The 23,468-nt window shown below is 38.1% G+C and overlaps 1 protein-coding gene across 1 annotated transcript in view; it reads left to right on the top strand.

Annotated features, from left to right (window-relative positions):
- The window catches only part of LOC120858548 (synaptotagmin-10-like), a 114,730-nt gene extending 93,194 nt beyond the window's left edge, over positions 1 to 21,536 (top strand). Inside the window, exons 5-7 of the mRNA XM_040234676.1 lie at positions 13,785 to 13,956; positions 17,987 to 18,116; positions 21,405 to 21,536. Coding sequence (XP_040090610.1) covers positions 13,785 to 13,956; positions 17,987 to 18,116; positions 21,405 to 21,476 — 374 coding nt within the window. The 3' untranslated portion in view covers positions 21,477 to 21,536. The remainder of the gene's footprint in view (positions 1 to 13,784; positions 13,957 to 17,986; positions 18,117 to 21,404) is intronic.
- Positions 21,537 to 23,468: the final 1,932 nt, after the last annotated feature.

Here is a 23,468-nt window from a genome sequence, read left to right as displayed (position 1 = left end):
TTGAAAAAGAACCAAATTTCCAGACAAGCAAAGAGCAAAGTTGTAATTAAGTTCAAGAATATTTTTTATTTAAATGAAGCTTCTCATCAGGGGAGTGCATGCTTTGAGAACATCACCTCATTAATTCTCACAACAGCCTTGTGAATCAAGTAAGGAACCAGTAAATTATCTTTATCACTAATAGAGAAATGTCATCAGAGACATGATGGGGGTAGTAAATGATAAACCGGGCCTCATTCTCACTGTTAAAAAGAGGCTTAGGCCTGGGGCTGACACCACAAAAGTGAGTTTCTTCCTTAGAACATAGTTCCTATTATTAAAAATTGAAAAATATATAGGAATGTTTCTATTTTGCAAATAGGTTCATTTATATCATTTTTAGATTTGCATATAAGCAATACCATGCAGTATTTTTCTTTCTCTATCTGACTGATTTAACTGAGTATGACTTCTCTAGGTCCATCCATGTTACTGTGAATGGCATTATTTCATTCTCTTTTAATAGCTGAATAATACTCCATCGTGTATGTGTGTGTCAGTTCAGTTCAGTCGTTCAGTCGTGTCCGACTCTTTGCAACTCCATGAATCGCAGCACGCCAGGCCTCTCTGTCCATCACCAACTCCCGGAGTTCACTCGGACTCACATCTATTGAGTCAGTGATGCCATCCAGCCATCTCATCCTCTGTCGTCCCCTTCTCCTCCTGCCCCCAATTCCTCCCAGCATCAGAGTCTTTTCCAATGAGTCAACCCTTCGCATGAGGTGGCCAAAGTACTGGAGTTTCAGCTTTAGCATCATTCCTTCCAAAGAAATCCCAGGGCTGATCTCCTTTAGCATGGACTGGTTGGATCTCCTTGCAGTCCAAGGGACTCTCAAGAGTCTTCTCTAACACCACAGTTCAAACGCATCAATTCTTTGGCGCTCAGCCTTCTTCACAGTCCAACTCTCACAACCATACATGATCACAGAAAAAACATATCCTTCACTAGATGGACCTTAGTCGGCAAAGTAATGTCTCTGCTTTGGAATATACTATCTAGGTTGGTCATAACTTTTCTTCCAAGGAGTAAGCATCTTTTAATTTCATGGCTGCAATCACCATCTGCAGTGATTTTGGAGCCCCCCCAAATAAAGTCTGACACTGTTTCCACTGTTTCCCCATCTATTTCCCATGAAGTGATGGGACCGGATGCCATGATCTTCATTTTCTGAATGTTGAGCTTTAAGCCAACTTTTTCACTCTCCACTTTCACGTTCATCAAGAGGCTTTTTAGTTCCTCTTCACTTTCTGCCATAAGGGTGGTGTCATCTGCATATCTGAGGTTATTGATATTTCTCCCAGAAATCTTGATTCCAGCTTGTGTTTCTTCCAGTCCAGTGTTTCTCATGATGTACTCTGCATAGAAGTTAAATAAGCAGGGTGACAATATACAGCCTTGACATACTCCTTTTCCTATTTGGAACCAGTCTGTTGTTCCATGTCCAGTTCTAACTGTTGCTTCCTGACCTGCATACAGATTTCTCAAGAGGCAGGTCAGGTGGTCTGGTATTCCCATCTCTTTCAGAATTTTCCACAGTTTAATGTGATCCACACAGTTAAAGGCTTTGGTATAGTCCATAAAGCAGAAATAGATGTTTTTCTGGAACTCTCTTGCTTTTGCCATGATCCAGCACATGTTGGCAATTTGATTTCTGGTTCCTATGCCTTTTCTAAAACCATCTTGAAGATCAAGAAGTTCACAGTTCATGTATTGGTGAAGCCTAGCTTGGAGAATTTTGAGCATTACTTTACTAGCATGTGAGGTGAGTGCAATTGTGTGGTAGTTTGAGCATTCTTTGGCATTGCCTTTCTTTGGGACTGGAATGAAAACTGACCTTTTCCAGTCCTGTGGCCACTGCTGAGTTTTCCAAATTTGCTGGCTTATTGAGTGCAGCTTTTCACAGCATCATCTCTCAGGATTTGAAACAGCTCAACTGGAATTCCATCACCTCCACTAGCTTTGTTTTTAGCGATGCTTTCCAAGGCCCACTTGACTTCACATTCCAGGATGTCTGGCTCTAGATTAGTGATCACACCATCATAATTATCTGGGTTGTGAAGATCTTTTTTGTACAGTTTTTCTGTGTATTCTTGCCACCTCTTCTTAATATCTTCTGCTTCTGTTAGGTCCATACCATTTCTGTCCTTTATCGAGCCCATCTTTGCATGAAATGTTCCCTTGATATCTCTAATTTTCTTGAAGAGATCTCTAGTCTTTCCCATTTTGTTCTTTTCCTCTATTTCTTTGCATTGATCACTGAGGAAGGGTTTCTTATCTCTTCTTGCTATTCTCTGGAACTCTGCATTCAGATGCTTATATCTTTCCTTTTCTCCTTTGCTTTTCGCCTCTCTTCTTTTCACAGCTATTTGTAAGGCCTCCCCAGACAGCCATTTTGCTTTTTTGCATTTCTTTTCCATGGGGATGGTCTTGATCCCTGTCTCCTGTACAATGTCACCAACCTCATTCCATAGTTCATCAGGCACTCTATCTATCAGAACTAGGCCCTTCTATCTATTTCTCACTGCCACTGTATAATCATAAGGGATTTGATTTAGGTCATACCTGAATGGTCTAGTGGTTTTCCCTACTTTCTTCAATTTGAGTCTAAATTTGGCAATAAGGAGTTCATGATCTGAGCCACAGTCAGCTCCTGGTCTTGTTTTTGTTGACTGTATAGAGCTTCTCCATCTTTGGCTGCAAAGAATATAATCAATCTGATTTCGGTGTTGACCATCTGCTGATGTCCATGTATTGAGTCTTCTCTTGTGTTGTTGGAAGAGGGTGTTTGCTATGACCAGTGCATTTTCTTGGGAAAACTCTAGTAGTCTTTGCCCTGCTTCATTCCACATTCCAAGGCCAATTTGCCTGTTACTCCAGGTGTGTCTTGACTTCTTACTTTTGCATTCCAGTCCCCTATCATGAAAAGGACATCTTTTTTTGGTGTTTGTTAGTTCTAAAAGGTCTTGTAGGTCTTCATAAAACCGTTCAACTTTAGCTTCTTCAGTGTTACTGGTTGGGGCATAGACTTGGATAACTGTGATATTGAATGGTTTGCCTTGGAGACAAACAGAGATCATTCTGTCATTTTATATATATGTACCACATCTTTTTTATCCATTCCACTATCAATGGACATTTAAGTTGCTTCCATGTCTTGGTTATTGTAAAACAGTGTTGCAGTGAACATTGGGATACACGTATCCATTCAGACCATGTTTTTCTCTGGGTGTATGCCCAGGAATGGGATTGCAGTGTCATATGGTAGCTATATTTTTAGTTTTTGAAGTGAAGTGAAGTGTTAGTTGCTTAGTTGTGTCTGACTCTTTTTGACCCCATGGACTATAGCCTGCCAGGGTCCTCTGTCCATGGGATTTTCCAGGTGAGAATACTGGAATTCTTAAGGGAAAAAGAGAATGGGTAGACACTCCCTTCTCCAGGGGATCCTTCCAACCAATGGATCAAACCTGTGTCTCCAGCATGGTGGGCAGATTCTTTACTGTCTGAGATACCAGGGAAGACCCAGTTTTTGAAGAAACCTTCATAATGGCTCTATCAATTTACATTTCCACCAACAGATTAGGAAGATTCCCATCTTTCCACACCCTCTCCAGCATATATTTTTTGTTGACTTTTTTGATAATAGCAAATCTGACCTGTGTGAAGTGATATCTTATTATAGTTTTGATTTGTATTTCTCTAAGTAATTAGCAATGTTGAGCATCTTTTCATATGCCTTCTGGCCATCTATATGTCTTCTTTGGAGAAATGTCTAGATCTTCAGCCTATTTTTTGATTTGGTTGTATTTTATAATTTTAATTTATTTCTTTATTATCTATATTTTTGCTGTGTTGGGTCTTTGTTGCTGCATGTGCTTGTCTCTAGTTGAGGTGAATGGGAGCTACTCTGTAGAGGCCATTTGGGTTTCTCAGTGTTGTAGCTTCTATTGTTGTGGAGCACGGGCTCAAGGGCTCACGGGCTTCAGTAGTTGCTGCATGTGGGCTCAGTAGTTGTGGCTCCTGGGCTCTTGAGTGTATAGGCTTAAGAGTAGTTGTGGCTTGTGGGCTTAGTTGCTCCATGGAAGTGGGATCTTCCCAGATCAGGGACTGACCCCATATCTCCTGCATTGGCAGGTGTATTCTTTACTACTGAGCAACCAGGGAAGCCCTGGGTTGTTTGTTTTGATGATGTTAAGCTGCATGCGCTGTTTGTAAATATTGAAAACAAACCCCTTGTCAGTTACATTGTTTGTAAATATTTTCTCCCTTTCTGTGGATTGTCTTTTAGTTTTGTCTATTGTTTCCTTTGCTATGCAAAAGCTTTTGAGTTTAATTAAGTCCCATTTGTTTATTTTTGCTTTTATTTCCATTACTGTGAGAGACAGATAAAAAAAAAATGTTGCTGCGATTTATGTCACAGAGTCTTCTGCCTATGTCTTACTGTAAGAGGTTTTTTTTTTTTTAAATTAATTTATTTATTTTAATTGGAGGCTAATTACTTTACAATATTGTAGTGGTTTTTGCCATACATTGACATGAATCATCCATGGGTGTTCTTAGAGTTTTATAGTGTCTGGTCTCACATTTAGGCCTTTAATCCATTTTGAGCTTATTTTTGTGTATGCTGCTAAAGAATGTTCTAATTTCATTTTTTAAACATATAGCTGTCTAGTTTTCCCAGCACCATTTATTGAAGGGACTATCTTACCTCCATTGTTTCATTGTTTAGTTTTTCCCCTTTTGTTATAGATTAATTGACCATAGGTGCATGGGTTTATTTCTGGGTTTTTCCATCCTGTTCCATTGATCAATATTTCTATTTAGACAAACTCATAGAGTTAGAGAACAAACTTATGGTTACCAGGGGAAATGGGTGGGGGGAAGGGATAGTCAGGGATTAGGGGATTGATATGTACACACTGCTATTATATACAACCTGGGCTTCCCTCATAGCTAAGTCAGTAAAGAATCTGCCTGCAATTCAGGAGATCCAGGGTTCAATTCCTGGGTCAGGAAGATCCTCTGGAGAAGGAAATGGCAACCCATTCCAGTATTCTTGCCTGGAGAATCCCATGGACAGAGGAGCCTGGTGGCTACAGTCCAGGGGGTTGCAAGAGTCAGACACGCCTTAGCAACTAAACCACCACCACACCCTGCTATATTTAAAATGGATAACCAACAAGCACCTACTCTATAGGGAAGATAACTCTGCTCAATACTGTAACAGCCTAAATGGGAAAAGAATTAGAAAAAGAATGAAGTGAAGTGAAGTGAAGTTGCTCAGTTGTATCCAACTCTCTGTGACCCGATGGACTGTAGCTCACCAGGCTCCTTGGTCCATGGGATTTTCCAGGCATGAATACTGAAGTGGGTTGCCATTTCTTTCTCCAGGGGATCTTCCTGACCCAGGCATCGAACCCAGGTCTCCCGCATTGTAGGCAGACGCTTTACCGTCTGAGCTACCAGGGAAGCCCAGAAAAAGAATAGATTCATGTATATGCATAACTGAACCACTTTGCTGTAAACCTAAAACTAACACAACATTGTGAATCAACTCTGTATGTGTGTTTGTTAGTCACTCAGCTGAGTTTGACAACTGTATGCCAATATAAAATTAAAAGTTTAAAAAAAATACAAACAGTCATTGAATATTTCCCTTTTACCTTGTTTTCCTCTATATACCTTATTTCCAGCCACAAAATATGTTTTGGCCCCTTGGTACAAATACTTATGAAATATACAAATACATTTTTCTAGAATCTAAAAAACATTCATTTCATTCATTTGCTGAAATAAATTAATGTCACATTTTTGGCTTATTCTAAGGAAATAAAATCTATTATTACATTGATAGAGTGAAAAAAAAATGTGGTGCTATAATTGGAGGGTTCAGTTCAGTTCAGTTCAGTTCAGTCGCTCAGTCGTGTCCGACTCTTTGCGATCCCATGAATCGCAGCTCCCCAGGCCCCTCGTCCATCACCATCTCTCAGAGTTCACTCAGACTCACGTCCATCGAATCCGTGATGCCATCCAGCCATCTCATCCTCGGTTGTCCCTTTCTCCTCCTGCCCCCAATCCCTCCCAGCATCAGAGTCTTTTCCAAAATTGGAGGGTAACTATAATAATAATAATAAAAAGAACAGATGAAGATAGAATAGACAGTTTTACCACCTAGCAAACACCCCAATGCCTATCTCCTCTTCCAAACCATGCTTCCTTTTTATAAAAAGGTACAAAAAGCAAACTCTTGATAAATATTATATCAGTTCAGTTCAGTTCAGTCTCTCAGTCCTGTCTGACTCTTTGTGATCTCATGGATTGCTGCACGCCAGGCTTCCCTCTCCATCACCAACTCCCAAAACTTGCTCAAACTCATGTATATTGAGTCAATGATGCCATCCAACCATCTCATTCTCTGTCACCCCCTTCTCCTCCTGCTTTCAATCTTTCCCAGCATCAGGGTCTTTTCCAATGAGTCAGTTTTCCCGTTAGCTGGCCAAAGAATTTGAGCTTCAGCTTCAGTCCTTTCAATGACTATTGAGGACTGATTTCTTTTAGGATTGACTGGTTGGATCTCTTTGCAATCCAAGGGACTCTCAAGAGTCTTCTTCAACATGACAGTTCAAAAGCATCAGTTCTTCAGTGCTCAGCTTTTGTTATGGTCCAACTCTCACATCCATACGTGACTACTGGAAAAGCCATAGCTTTCACTAGACAGACTTTGTCAGCAAAGTAATGTTTCTGCTTTTTAATATCCTGCCTAGGTTGGTTATAGCTTTTCTTCCAAGGAGTAAGTGTCTTTTCATTTCATGGCTGCAGTCACCATCTGCAGTGATTTTGGAGCCTAAGAAAATAAAGTCTGTCACTGTTTCCATTGTTTCCCCTTCTATTTGCTATGAAGTGATGGGACCAGATGCCATGATCTTAGGTTTTTTTTTGTTTTTTTTTTTTTAATGTTTTGGAGAAATAACTCCAGAAAGAATGAAGAGACAGAGCCAAAATGAAAACAATGCCCAGTTGTGGATGTGACCAGTGATGGAAGTAAAGTCTGATGCTGTAAAGAACAAGATTGCATAGGAAACTTGAATGTTAGGTCCATGAATCAAGGTAAATTGGAAGTGGTAAAGCAAGAGATGGTAAGAGTGAACATCATGATTTTAGGAATCAGTGAACTAAAGTGGACTGGAATGGGCAAAATTAATTCAGGTGACCATTATATCTACTACTGTGGGCCACTATATCTACTACTATTCTTCTAAGAATACCTTAGAAGAAATGGAGTAGCCCTCATAGTCAACAGAAGTCTGAAGTACAGCACTTGGGTGCAATCTCAAAAGGATAGAATGATCTCTGTTCATTTCCAAGGCAAACAATTCAGTGTCAGAGTAATCCAAGACTGTGCCCCAACCACTAATGCCAGATAAGCTGGCATTCACGGTTCTATGAAAACTTACAAGACCTTCTAGAACTAACATCCAAAAAAGTTGTCCTTTTCGTCATAGGGGACTGGAATGTAAAAGTAGGAAGTCAAGAGAAAGTGAAAGAAAGTGAAAGTGAAGTCACTCAGTTGTGTCCGACTCTTTGTGACCCCGTGGACTGTAGCCTACCAAGTTCCTCCGTCCATGGGATTCTCCAGGCAAGAATACTGGAGTGGGTTGCCATTTCCTTCTCCAGGGGATCTTCCCAACCCAGGGATCGAACCCGAGTTTCCCGCATTAGAGGCAGATGCTTTAACCTCTGAGCCACCAGGGAAGCCCAGGAAGTCAAGAGAAACCTCTAGTAACAGGTAAATTAAGGCTAACAGAGTTTTGCCAAGATAATGCAATGCTCATAGCAAACACCCTCTTCCAACCACACAAGAAATGACTCTACACATGGACATCACCAGATGGTCAATATTGAAATGAGATTGATTATTTTCTTTGCAGCTGAAGATGGAGAAGCTCTAAACAGTCAGCAAAAACAAGACTGGGAGCTGACTTTGGCTCAGATCATGAACTCCTTATTGCAAATATTGTATGATTTTCTATAGTATTGTGGCTGGTTTTCTACTTAAGGTGATAGGAGTTAAGAGTAGAGATCAATCAGCTAGGGTAGAACTTGTTACCAATTATTTGTCTCTTTGGCCCATAAAAATATAGCATAAATGAAATTTTCTCTTCCCTATTGGCATCATACAGACAATACATTTGAGGAAACTTCCTTGAGAATATATATATATTTTTCATTTTATATGGCTGAACATTTAATAAATGATTTGTAGTAATCATTCCTTCAATCCAAACTCTTTATCAAGCATGATGACTGAAACAGAACCTCTAAATTTAGTGCCTTTTCCAACAATTCAAGATAGTCCTAACAAGTACAGTTTTGCTAATTTCAATTCATTGTGATTATATATACTTATCTAGATACAATGTTGCTATTTCATAAATTTTAGTCTTCTAATTCTAAATCACTTTGAAGGAAATAAATATAATTTTTCCTATTGGGATTATATTCCTTAGATATTTCTTACAATAAAACATGTCCTCAAATAACTAAAGACACATTATAATTTAGACTGGTTCTTGGTAAAATACTGGGTTTTCTCTGTTGTATTACAGTGATCAGCAAATTCTTTTCTAGCTCATTCAATAAGAAGTCTTATTCTGTTTCCCCCCAGTTATGCTGTTTAATTATAAAACTAGTAATACAATAGGACATCAGTCAGTCAGTTCAGTTGTTCAGTCATGTCCAACTCTGTGGGACCCCATGGACTGCAGCACGCCAGGCTTCCCTGTCCATCACCAATAATGGAGTTTGCTCAAACTCATGTATATTGAGTTAATGAGGCCATCCAACCATCTCATCCTCTGTCATCCCCTTCTGCTCCTGCCTTCAATCTTTCCCAGCGTCAAGGTCTTTCTAACGAGTCAGTTCTTCCCATCAGTGACTAAAGTATTGTAGCTTCAGCCTCAGCATCAGTCCTTCCAATGAATATTCAGGACTTACTTCTTTCAGGATAGACAGGATGGATCTCCTTGCAGTCCAAGGGACTCTTAAGAGTCTTCTCCAGCACCACAGTTCAAAAACATCAATTCTTTGGTGCTCAGCTTTCCTTATAGTCCAACTCTCACATCCATATGTGACTACTGGAAAAACCATAGCTTTGACTAGACAGATCTTTGTCGGCAAAGCAATGTCTCAGCTTTTAAATATGCTGTCTAGGTTGTTCATAGCTTTTCTTCCAAGGAGAAAGTGTCTTTGAATTTCATGGCTGCAGTGATTTTGTAGCCCCCCAAAATAAAGTCTGACACTGTTTCCATTGTTTCCCCATCTATTTGCTGTGAAGTAATGGGACCATGATCTTTGTTTCTTCAAAGTTGAGTTTTAAGTCAGCTTTTTCACTCTCCTCTTTCACTTTCATCAAGAGGCTCTTTAGTTCCTCTTCACTCTGCCATAAGAGTGGTGTCATCTGCATATCTGAGGTTATTGATATTTCTCCCGGCAATCTTGATTCCAGATTGTGCTTCATCCAGCCCAGCATTTCACATGATGTACTCTGCATATAAGTTAAATAAACAGCATGACAATATACAGCCTTGATGTCCTCCTTTCCCAATTTGGAACCAGTCTTTTGTTCCATGTCCTATTCCAACTGTTGCTTTTTGACCTCCATACAGATTTCAGATGTGGCAGATAAATTGGTCTGGTATTCCCATCTCTTAGAATTTTCCACGGTTTGTTATGATCCATACAGTCAAAGGCTTTGGCATAGTCAATAAAGCAGAAGTAGATGTTTTTCTGGAACTTCCTTGCTTTTTAGATGATCCAATGGATGTTGGCAATTTGATTTCCAGTTCCTCTGCCTTTTCTAAGTCCAGCTTAAACATCTGGAAGTTCTCAGTTCATGTACTGCTGAAGTCTGGCTTGTAGAATTTTGAGCATCACTTTGCTAGCACATGGGATGACTGCAATGGTGTGGTAGTTTAAACAATCTTTGACATTGCCTTTCTTTGGGATTGGAATGAAAACTGACCTTTTCCAGTCCTGCGGCCACTGCTGAGTTTTCCAAATTTGCTGGCATACTGAGTGCAGCATTTTCACAGCATCATCTTTTAGGATTTGAAATATCTCAACTGTAGTTCCATCACCTCCACTAGTTTTGTTCATTGTGATGCTTCCTCAGGCCTACTTGACTTCTCAACCCAGGATAATATGGCTCTAGGTCAGTGATCATACCATCGTGGTTACCCTGGTCACTAAGATCTTCTTTGTATAGTTCTTCTGTGTATTCCTGCCACCTCTTAATATCTTCTGCTTCTGTTAGGTCCTTACCTTTTCTGTCCTTTGCTGTGCCCATTTTTGCATGAAATGTTCCCTTGGTGTCTCTAATTTTCTTTAAGAAAGTCTTTTACATTCTATTGTCTTCCTCTATTTCTTTGCACTGATCACTGGGAAAGGCTTTCTTATCTCTCCTTGTTATTTTTTTGGAACTCTGTATTCAAATGGGTATATCTTTCCTTTTCTCCTTTGCCTTTAGCTTCTCTTCTTCTCTTAGCAATTTGTAAAGTCTCCTCAGGCAACCATTTTGCCTTTATTTTTCTTGAGGATGGTCTTGATCACCACCTTCTCTACAATGTCATGAACCTCTGTCCAAAGTTTTCCAGGTACTCAGTGTATAAGATTTAATCCCTTGAATCTGTTTGTCACATCCACTGTATAATTAAGAGATTTGATTTAGGTCATACCTGAATGGTCTAGTGGTTTTCCCTACTTTCTTCAGTTTTAGCCTAAATTTTGTAATAAGCAATTCATGATCTGAGCCATAGAAGATTGTTTTTGCTGACTGTATAGAGCTTTTCCATCTTCAGCTGCAAAGAAAATAATCAATCTCATTTTGATATTGACCATCTGGTGATGTTCATGTGTAGAGTTGCCTCTTGTGTTTTTGGAAGTGGATGTTTGCTATGAGCAGTGTGTTATCTTGGCAAAACTCTGTTAGCCTTTGCCCTGCTTTGTTTTGTACTCCAATACTAAACTTGCCTGTTACTCCAGGTATCTCTTGACTTCCTATTTTTGCATTCCTGTCCCTTATGATGAAAAGTACATTTTTTAAATTTTTTTGGATGTTAGTTCTAAAAGATCTTGTAGATCATCATAGAACTGTTCAACTTCTTTAGCATAAGTGGTTGGAGCATAGACTTGGGTTACTCTGATATTGAATGATTTGCCTTGTAAAGGAATAGAGATCATTCTTTCATTTGTGAGATTGCACCCAAGTACTGCATTTCAGACTCTTTTGTTGACTATGAGGGCTACTCCATTTTTTTCTAAGTGATTCTTGCCCACAGTAGTAGATATAACCATCTGAATCAAATTCACCCATTCTGGCTCATTTTAGTTCACTGATTCATAAAAAATCAATGGTCACTCTTGCCATCTCCTGTTTGACCACTTCCAATTTACCTTGATTCATAGACCTAACATTCCAGTTTCCAATGCAATATTGTTCATAGGAAGTCGTCAGACATTGCTTCCATCACCAGTCACATTCACATCTGGGCATTGTTTTCACTTTGGCTCTGTCTCTCCATCTTTCTGGAGTTCAGTTCAGTTCAGTTCAGACCAGTTCAGTTCAGTTCAGTTCAGTCACTCAGTCGTGTCCGACTCTTTGCGACCCCATGAATCGCAGCATGCCAGGCCTCCCTGTCAATCACCATCTCCCGGAGTTCATTCAAACTCACATCCATCAAGTTGGTGATGCCATCCAGCCATCTCATTCTCTTCCCTCGCAGCATCAGAGTCTTTTCCAATGAGTCAACTCTTCGCATGAGGTGGCCAAAGTACTGGAGTTTCAGCTTTAGCATCATTCCTTCCAAAGAAATTCCAGGGCTGATCTCCTTCAGAATGGACTGTTTGAATCTCCTTGCAGTCCAAGGGACTCTCAAGAGTCTTCTCCAACACCACAGTTCAAAACCATCAATTCTTTGGCACTCAGCTTTCTTCACAGTCCAACTCTCACATCCATACATGACCACTGAAGAAACCATATCCTTGACTAGATGGACCTTTGTTGGCAAAGTAATGTTTGTGCTTTTGAATATGCTATCTAGGTTGGTCATAACTTTCCTTCCAAGGAGTTGGCATCTTTTAATTTCATGGCTGCAGTCACCATCTGCAGTGATTTTGGAGCCCCCCAAAATAAAGTCTGACACTGTTTCCACTGTTTCCCCTTCTATTTGCCATGAAGTGATGGGACCAGATGCCGTGATCTTAGTTTTTGGAATGTTGAGCTTTAAGCCAACTTTTTCACTCTCCTCTTTCACTTTCATCAAGAGGCTTTTTAGTTCCTCTTCGCTTTCTGCCATAAGGGTGGTGTCACCTGCATATCTGAGGTTATTGATATTTCTCCCAGCAGTCTTGAATCTAGATTGTGCTTCTTCCAGCCCCGCATTTCTCATGATGTACTCTGCATATATGTTAAATAAGCAGAGTAACAATATACAGCCTTGATGTACTCCTTTTCCTATTTGGAACCAGTCTGTTGTTCCATGTCCAATTCTGTTGCTTCCTGACCTGCATATAGGTTTCTCGAGAGTTATTTCTCCACTATTCCAGTAGTATATTGGGCTCCTACCTATCTGAGGAGTTCGTCTTTCAATGTCTTATCTTTTTGCCTTTTCATGCTGTTCACGGGGTTCTCAAGGCAAGAATAATGAAGTGGTTTGCCATTCCCTTCTCCAGTGGACCACGTTTTGTCAGATCTCTACACCATGACCCATCCATCTTGGGTGGCCCTACATGGCATGGCTCAAAGTTTCATTTAGTTAGACAAGGCTGTGTTCTATGTGATCAGTTTGGTTAGTTTTCTGTGATTGTGGTTTTCATTCTATCTGCTTTCTGATGGAGAAGGATAAGAGGCTTATGGAAGCTTCCTGATGGGAGAGACTGACTGTGGGGGAATCTAGTTCTTGTTCTGATAGGTGGTACCATGCTCAGTATATCTTTAATCCATTTTTTTGTTGGTGAGTGGGGCTGTGTTCCCTTCCTGTTATTTGGCTGAGGGCAAACTATGGTAGGGGTAATGGTGATAATGGAGACTTCCTTCAAAAGAACTTATGCCTGCACTGTTGTACTCAGTATCCCTGACTCTACAGCTGGCCGATGCTTTCTCCAGAGACTCTTGGACACACACGTGCAGGTCTGGCTCAGTCTCCTAAGGGGACACTGCTCCTTTCTCTTGGATCCTGGTGGGCACAAGGTGTTGTTTATGCCCTCCAAGAGTCTCTTTCCCCAGTCCTGTGGAGGTTCTGTAATCAAATCCCACTGGCCTCCAAAGTCAAAGTCCCTGGGAGTTCTCAGTCCTTTTGCTGGATCCCCAGGTTGGGAAAACTGTTGTAGGTCCTAGGACTTTCTTAACAGTGCAAGAATTTCTTTGGTTATGTGAGTGTATGATGCCTCAGAAAAAAAGTAAAGGCTAGGAATAAATTTGAGTCATCAGTATTTAAATTGTAGTTAAAGTTATATAACTAGATAAATCAACTAGAAAAACCAGTGTGTTTAAAAAAAAAAAAAATTCAAGAATAAAACCTAAAAAAAAAAAAAAAAAAGAATTTCTTTGGTATAATTGAAACTATAGGACATAATATACCATTATAGGACATAATATACCACTTTCCTTATTTAATAAAATTAACCACAGTTTTTATTTATGCTTTGTACTACTACTTGCATTTTATTAAAACTACCTTTCTATTGCTAGATCCTTATGTCAAAGTGTCTCTTATGTGTGAGGGTAGAAGATTAAAAAAGAAGAAGACGACTACGAAGAAAAACACTCTAAACCCTGTGTACAATGAGGCAATTATTTTCGACATCCCTCCAGAGAATGTGGACCAGGTCAGCCTTTCCATTGCAGTCATGGATTATGATAGGTATGTTTATTTTTCTACTCACAGAGTAATTGCTACATTTAGTCATATGTGGACCAAATTCAGCTTTTTGGGTTATTTTCTGCTATAAGAATTTTAATTTAAATTGGAAAATGGAAAAATTATTCATTCAAAATTTACTTTATTCTATGCTATAACATTTCATTTTTCTTTTCCAAAGGACATGATTCTGAAGTTGAAGGACAGGTTACCTGAGTATTGTGACATAATGGGTGTGGAAGTTGTATGGGATACATTATAAGAAACACTTTTGTGAAGTTTTTTTTTAAATAGTAACAGCAGAAATTATAATCAATGGATTTTGCTTTTCCAAGTGGGCTGGAATATGAATATCATGATGCTTACCTGAGCTCTATCATTAGTTAGCTGGGTAAAGGGCAAGTTTTCTCTTAGATATTCACTTTTCCATTTTTAAAACATTAGTATAATTTGGGATTGTGAACAGTGAGTACTAAGAGTTGAAGGTGAATATTGTCCATATTGTTATTGCCTCGAAGGTTTCACACTAACTAATCTTAAATCATTGGTTTATGGATAGTTCTTCTAGCTCGCACACTTTGATTACTTCTCCTTTCATAAAATCAATAGGTAACTCCTGAGTAAAGCACTGAATCTTCTTCCTGTTGCAGCACCTACTCCTTTCTTATCTGAAATGTTGACCTGCTCAGTTTATCTCATTCCATTCATGGTTCACAGCTCTGCTTGAGTCACCACTTCTGCGTCTTTCTTGGCTAACCAATCTCTTCTTCCTCTGAACTTGTGTTCCACTGAAGTTCTTTGCTATATAATTCTTCTTATTGTTTTCTTTTTATATTTATAAGGCTTTCAAAAATGAATCTTGTATATTTAACCTACAAAATTATCAGACATAGATAGTGTCTTATTTTGTTCTAGAGATAACACAAGTGGTACAGAATAAACATACATAAATATTCAGAGTGTCTATTTTGTATTATTATGCAAATGGTAGTAGCCAGGACCCTATAACAGAGACATTAAAAATGTATACTCTGGATGACAGCTAGAAAAATGAAGTACTAAAAGATAAGATGATTTGTACCATTAGTTTATATCACAGTTTACAGAAAAGCTGACACTGTTTAAAAAGAGAGAGAGAAATCTTGAATTTCTAGTTGAAATGGCAAACTCTAAAAATATTACAGTGTTTTGATCAGAACCCCTTCTTCCACTTTATCAAAAAATTACTCCCATTGATTTCTCACAGCAAAGACTGCAGGTGGATACAACTGAGCATTTGTCACCCAAATAACTTTAGGGAAGTGGACCCTGAAAATCTGTAAAATGAATTTTTAAAGTTATTTATAAAAATATACTTGTGAGGGACTTCATTTTTAGGGGAAAGATACTAAGCATCAGTTCAGTTCAGTCACTCAGTCATGTCTGACTCTTTGTGACCCCATGGACTGCAGCACACAGGCTTCCCTGTCCATCATCAACTACCAGAGTTTGCTAAAACTGTGTTTTTCCTTATCTAGCTTTTAGTCTGCTAATGACATTAATTCAATAGGTTGTAAACTCTTTGAGGGCAGTGACTTGTTTGTTGTTTTATCCCCAGTGTCTAGGAAAAACCTGTGGCTCCTTTAAGAATCTCAATAGATATTTGTTGCATACTGAGAAAGTGAATAATTGAATTAAGGAATTTATACTCAAGAATCCTCAATATCCTTAACTGTATAACAGTGGGCACTATGATTAAATATCATCTTCCAATCCCTTCTGAAATTCAGTCAGTTCAGCTCAGTCATTCAGTAGTGTCTTATTCTTTGTGACCCCGTGGACTACAGCATGCCAGGCTTCCCTGTCTATCACCAACTCCCAGAGCTTGCTCAAACTCATGTCCATCGAGTTGGTGATGCCATCCAACCATCTCATCCTGTATTGTCTCCTTCTCCTCCTGCCTTTGAGCCTTCTCAGCATCAATATCTTTTCTAATGAGTCAGCTCTTCACATCAGGTGGCCAAAGTATTAGAGTTTCAGCTTCAGCATCAGTCCTTCCATATTCAGGACTGATTTCCTTTAGGATGGACTGATTGTATCTTCTTGCTGTCCAAGGGACTCTCAACACCACAGTTCAAAAGCATCAATTCTTTGGCGCTCAGCTTTCATTATGGTCCAACTTGCACATTCATTCATGACTACTGGAAAAACCATTGCTTTTACTAGACAGACCTTTGTCAGAAAAGTAAGGTCTCTGCTTTTTAATATGCTGTCTAGGTTGTTCATCAGAGAAGGCAATGGCACCCCACTCCAGTACTCTTGCCTGGAAAACCCCATGGGCAGAGGAGCCTGGTAGGCTGCAGTCCATGGGGTTGCTACGAGTCGGACACGACTGAGTGACTTCACTTTCACTTTTCACTTGCATGCATTGGAGAAGGAAATGGCAACCCACTCCAGTGTTCTTGCCTGCAGAATCCCAGGGACGAGGAGCCTGGTGGGCTGCTGTCTCTGGGGTCGCACAGAGTTGGACACAACTGAAGTGACTTAGCAGTAGCAGCTAGGTTGTTCATAACTTTTCTTCCAAGGAGCAATTGTCTTTTAATTCCATGGCTGCAGTCACCAGATACAGTGATTTTGGAGCCCCCCAAGATAAAGTCTGTCACTGTTTCCATTATTTCCCTATCTATTTGTCATGACATGATGGGACCAGATGCCATGATCTTTAGTTTTTTGAATGTTGAGTTTAAGCCAGCTTTTTCACTCTCCTTTTTCACTTTCATTAAGAGGGTCTTTAGTTCCTCTTTGCTTTCTGCCATAATACATCAATTAATTACTACATCATTAATTAATTGTACAATTAATACATCAGTGACAGTGAGAAATGTCCTAAAATCATCTCAAAAATCTCCTTAGAGTTTTATGTCAAAATAATGCTAGAAAAAAAATGCCTTTAACTTGCATTCTGTTCTTGAGAAGCAGCTTACCCCATGTGTGTTTGGGTCAACTCTTTTGATTCAAGTCTTCTATCTCTTACTAAGTGTACAAAGGCAGGCAGGTCCCTTCTGAGTTTTTAACTTCTTTGTATGCAAAATGAGTTGACAATAATGATATTCATGGTCATGATGTAAAGATTAAGTGAGTCAGTAGATTTAAATTACTTAGAAAAGTGTCTCACACATAATAAGCTCTCAAAAACATTATCATTATTATTTTGATTTATTGCTATGAAAACAAGGCAGGAATAGAAAACAAGAATGTTCACTATGCTCTGATGCTATGCAGTAAGTTAAATGCCATGGTTCAAAATGTAGCCCTTCCCTGTTTATTTATTATACCAGTGGTAACATTCACTGGCATATCATTTAGAATCAATTAATTATGGTCATTTATATAAGCTCATTTATATTGAACACTTTGTGAGTAATTTATGCAGCATTATAAAACATTAAGCCCTTTGGGAAAAGGAGATTAGAGTTACATCACTTAAAGTTAATAAGTCTGCTTCCAAGAAAGAAACTCATCATATAGGTAAGGACCAACTGGCATTTCTCATTCACACTCCTATTATTGTGAAATGTGCTTGATTTACAGATTAAAATGAAGCACTAAAATAGTTGTGTGTAGTCCTTTTACAAATTCATTTTTGAATGCTGATCCTGCTCAGTCATTTCAGTTGTGTTCTACTCTTTGCGACCCTATTGACTGTAGCCCAGCAGGCTCCTCTGTCCAAGGGATTCTCTAGACAAGAACACTGAAGTGGGTTGCCATGACTGATTCCAGGGGATCTTCCTGACCTAGGAATCGAACCTGCATATTTCATATCTCCTGCATTGGCGGTTTGGTTTACCACTAGAACCATCTGGGAAGCCCAATCTTGTTTAGAAAGTTTTAACTTACTTAAGACTCTTCATTAGACCTGAAGACATTTAATATGTAAAATTATCTAGAACTTATCACAAAATCTACTGCTTTAATTGTGCTTAAAATTCTGTTAAGGTGTGTGAAACTTATCTTTGAATATTGGAATGAAAGTAAAATATTCTCCAAATCATAGGGTAGGACACAATGAGGTCATAGGAGTGTGTAGAACAGGACTGGACGCTGAGGGTCTTGGGCGAGACCATTGGAATGAAATGTTGACCTATCACCGAAAACCAATAACACATTGGCACCCCTTGCTGGAGGTAAGCTCTGGACCTCTCTCGCATCTACTCTCTTCTTTATCTCTTATTTAAATATTGTTTATCTGCTAAAATTTCACTAACATTTTACATATTCCCTTAAAAAAAAAAAAAGCTATTTGCTCTTGTTTTTGTCCCACAGACCCTGTTATCCAGTATGCAAAGTTCTGTATGTCTTGTTGGTTTTTAAAAATAACTAAATTTTCTGAGTTTGATATTCCTTTAGAATAAGTCCATAAAAACTCAAATCTGTTATTTTCTCTACATAGTCTGAAAATTTGTGTCATTAAGTGATGGAACAATGAAGTAAATTTATTATTACCTGGAAACTGAATTTTTTTGCTTCTCTTGTGAAAACAGCCACCTCACCTAAACTTTCCAAGAATCCCTAAATAAAGATGTCACTTAATATGTAAGGGGGCAGGTATATAGTTACTGGCTCTGTTCAGGAAGTAAAAAGTCTCACAGATTGTTTTTAAAAATATTGAGGCATCCATTTGCCTAAGTTGAAAACCTGGCTCTGCTGTGTGACCACATATTAGAGAACTTTGGGCAAGACATAAACCTAAGTTTCTATTATTACTACTTACTAGCAGTAAACTTAGAGTAAAACTAGATGAACTGCTGACTATGAAGTACTTAACACAGCTTAGCACAGTGTTGTTCTAAATATAACTAATACTAATAGTTATATTAACTAGAAGTGATATCAATACCAGTTTCTATCAGAATTTTTAGCCATGAAAGCAGTGTCGGTCTATTCAATACATTGAATGTTGCCAGGTGAAGTGATTTTATTTTCCAAAGACTGGGATATCTTGAAGAACCTCAAAATAAATTATTTATATGACCTAATTAATTGTGAGTTGATAAGGGGTGGACTTTATGCAATCCATTACAAAAATTTATGATAACCACACAGTAATAAGTGACGTATACATTGCCATCTCTCCCATGGATAAGCTTCTGCTTCTTATTCTATCACTAAGCATAGGTTGAATAGGAGAGACAGAGCAGTATAATTAACTAAATGTCACTGAGCCCTCATTCTATTCTCAGCTTGGTCACAAAAGTGTGACTCTGGCTGTGTTACTCAAGACATTATGGGGAAAATTCCATGAACACTATATAAACAGTACATGCTCTGACATAGGAGGTGAAATGTCATGTTAGATAAATTATCTGCTTTATTACATTAATCTTCCAAATCTTTAACTCACTTCATCATTTATTGTATTTCATAAAAGACAGACATGCTATGCAAATGCACATTCACACAGCACTTTCTCCTAAATTATAACTCAGTAAGTCCTGAGAAGGTTGTTACATTTCAACAACGTGTATTATCTGAAGTACATGCTGCTGCTTAACTATTATTTTCCTGATTCGTATTTTTGTTTTTACTTAGTTTAAAAAGTGATTAGAATCTAGACATAAGAGCAGAGTTTGCTGGGCAGAGTACTACACTGAAGGCAGACATGAATTCTAACCCTTGTCCCTCTGACTGTCTGATCCTGGGCAGACCACATGCTTTATCTGCTGCTACATTTCTCTATATTTAGAAAATAGAGATCCACAGCTCTGGGACTTCCCTGATTGTCCAGTGACTAAGACTTTGCATTCCCAACGCAGGGGCCCCAGGTTTGATCCCTGGTCAGGGAACTAGGCTTTAAATGTTGCAACTAAGCATCCTCATTCCACAGCCAAAGATCCTGCATGCCACAATGAAGACCCAGCACAGCCAAAAAATTAATAAATATTTGAAAAAGAGAAATACACACTCTTACAGAGTTTATAGGAATGATGTAGGGATAAGTGAGATAATGTGATCAACAGCTTTTAACTAATGAAAGACAGATGTTTTATGACCCAAAGTATATTATAATTGCTCATGACTAGTAAGTTGCATGCAGCGGTCCATGGGGTTGCGAAGAATCGAACATGGCTGTTTGTTGTTTAGGGCAACTGAACAACAATAAGCAGTTACACATTTATATGATGAGGAAAAACTATGAAATAGGCATGAATTTGTGTGTGAAAACATGGGAGAACTTTTCAGTCATTGTAGGTTATATAGGAAGGATAAACATCAGAAGAAGATCCCAGATAAAATTTTCTAGTTGCTCACTAGCAGAGGACAAGAGGGCTGAAAAGATTATGCAGAGGTACTTTCTCCAGCAAATAGCTCACTTTTTACTGACTTCTGCACCTGCATTCACTGGTCAAACAGAACATAGGGACTACAGACCTAAGAACTGGCTGGATTTTAAATTATGGGAAAGTGCTGTGTGTGGAATTATGTGTTTTGTTGCCACAGCAGGGATTAAAATGAGAAGGGAACAATTACTCAAGAGCTGAGTAAATTGGTAAGAAAGAGACTAAAACATCACTTGGAAAATCTGTCTACTTCTACCTGGATATAAAAGATTATCCGATTGTAATTAAACCTTTAAAATATACATAATATTTAGAAGAAATTATTCTTTATCCCTTGTGGCTCCTATTTTCCAAACTCAGTCCTTCTCATTAATTGCTTCTATAAAAATCACCTCCTGCCTTAAAGCAAATGGAATGCAGTGTTTTGTGTCTTGAACCTTCTTGCTTTTACTCCAACTTAGAATGAAAGTGTTAGTTGCTCAGTGGTTTCGCATGATTCTTTGTGACCCCATGGACTGTAGCCTACCAGGCTCCACTGTCCATGGAATTCTCCAAGCAAGAGTACTGGACTGGACAGCCATTCCCTTTGCCAGGGATCTTCCCAACTCAGGGATCAAACCTGGATCTCCTACGTTGGAGGCAGATTCTTTGCCATCTGAGCTATCAGGAAATAAACCCGTGGTGGATTCATAAAAATAAATAAATAAATAAATAAAAAGCAATAAATAAATAAATAAAATAAAATAAAAAGCAGAAACATTAAAAAAAAAAACTAATAGTCTGTGATAGAATGTGAAATGAATCTGTAGTTTCCCTGCATGTCATCTATATACCATGCTCTGCATACATTTTTTTTAATTTTTTATTTTACTTTACAATACTGTATTGGTTTTACCATACATTGACATGAATTTAGAAAGATGGTAATGATAACCCTGTCTGCATACATTTTTGTGAGATGTTTGTGTCCCCTCACACCACCTGAGAAGGTGAGTTATGAAGGTCATGGGGAATTATGTATATCTTCTGTTCAGAGACTAGCATATCATGGGTGTGAATATTCACTATTAAAAGGTAACAACAATTACTCACTTTATTATTTTTTTTGGACATTATAAAATTATTATCTTTCAGTTACCTGGCCGGGCGACCAGTTTTGATAGTCAAGGATCTTGTCCATCTCCCAAGCCAACTTCCACACCATAATGCATCCAAAATAATGCCATTATAATGAGGACCCAGGACCATGCACTCACCAAATCAGAAAAAAAAAAAAAAGTGGAAGATTTGATTTCTTCATTTGAAATACATCCTGATAACAAACAAAATTTTGTGTAAATTTTATTTGCCTTTATTGTCTGTTTACTAACTTTGAACATCTTAATATATTTTACTTGAATACAAATGGTCTTTACTTACATAAGGCATTTTATTATTTGTGTCATATGCCAATTAGCAGAAAAACTTTTTAATAAATTGTAAATTCTATGAATAAGCAAATAATACATTTTTAAAAATAATCCATACTTATCTAAAATTAAATATAGTTAATGCTGCTATTGTATAGATTAGCACATGTCACATATGTATGGTTTTGACTTTGTTAAAACTATGTTCATTTCCAGTTGTGTATATGGTTCTATATAAACCTTAATGGAAAATGTGAGCTTTACTCACTGCATTAAATAATCAAATTAATATAATTTATTAATTTATTTATTGTTTATTCTTTCATTCTCAACAAAATCTTTTCTTGGTGAAGTTTGGTTTTTGCTAAACTCTAAACTTTTTCTCTCAAGCGTATTCTTTAAGATATAGAGAAAGCTCTATAATTTGAAGATCCTCTCTGAGTATAAATTTAAGAATATTTAGTAGATGGAAAATGGAGATTGAGCCATTTGGGCTACTATTTTATACTGTCTTAAAATTACTAGTTCAAATATCTGTAGCACTGTTTGATATTTTAAAAATTCTATTATTCATATTCTCAAATGTAGCATTAGTATTCCTAAATGAACAGAATCAGAACTCATGAGGTTCTCAAGTACTACAACATGTTTATTTTGTGACATAAAGTTATCACATGGATCCTGTATTCCTGATAGACATACTGACACCAAAGTTACAATAAATCTCTGTGCTTATTGTCATTTGGATTGTACACAGTGATAGTGACTTTTAAACTCAAACAGAAGCTAATCTTTTATCTAATCTTAGAAATGGGTATTTTCTTAAAGAAAAAAATTACTTATTTTTCAGCAAATTATAAAATTATAAATAATTCAACTTCAACGTCTAATAAAAAACAAATAATTCTTAAGGCACAGACCCACGGTCTTTTGTGAAAGGCTTTGCCCTCATAGGAGAAGGCAATGGCACCCCACTCCAGTACTCTTGCCTGGAAAATCCCATGGACAGATGAGCCTGGTGGGCTGCAGTCCATGGGTCGCAAAGAGTCGGACATGACTGAGCAACTTCACTTTCACTTTTCACTTTCACGCATTGGAGAAGGAAATGGCAACCCACTCCAGTATTCTTGCCTGGAGAATCCCAGGGTCGGGGGAGCCTGGTGGGCTGCCGTCTCTGGGGTCGCACAGAGTTGGACACGACTGAAGCGACTTAGCAGCAGCAGTTGCCCTCATAAGAATCAAGAATCAGGCCGCTAGTCGTAAAAACAATGCAAATGTTTTTGCAGAACTTTCCTTTAAATCATGTCAACTTTTTATTGTCATGTTTCTGGGCCCTATTAGAAGGTATCTATATTGAACGACCCTAACCTTACTTTTGAGATGTGTATTGTGCATGTTTCAGGCTTATCCAAAGATAGAAGGTTAAATCCCAACCTTCTCTGCCCCCCACCCCGCCCCACCAAAGAACCAAAAAGCAAGAAAATCTGCAGTTAGGCTATAAAAACGGATTCATCAGAATGAGAAAATTTTATCAGCAATTGCAAAATTTTGATTTTAGTAAAATCCCTTATTTCTAAATATTAAAATTAGGTTTCAAAGTCTTGAGATTTTTGTATGTTGGCACCTCTCATATGATGGCATTACCATTAATTAAGATGTAACTATTTTACAAATTAATATTTTAAAATTATACCTAATTCCCTAAAATTTTTCAAAACTACTTGTGGCATCTCAATGAAAACAAATATTCCTGGCTAACATTTTCTGATTTAAAACTAAAGAAACTTTA

Source organism: Oryx dammah, unplaced genomic scaffold (genome assembly GCF_014754425.2).
Source record: "Oryx dammah isolate SB20612 unplaced genomic scaffold, SCBI_Odam_1.1 HiC_scaffold_29, whole genome shotgun sequence".
NCBI classification, from domain to species: Eukaryota; Metazoa; Chordata; class Mammalia; order Artiodactyla; family Bovidae; genus Oryx; species Oryx dammah.
Note: the sequence above shows the minus strand (reverse complement) of the source record. Positions and strands in the feature narration are given on the sequence as shown.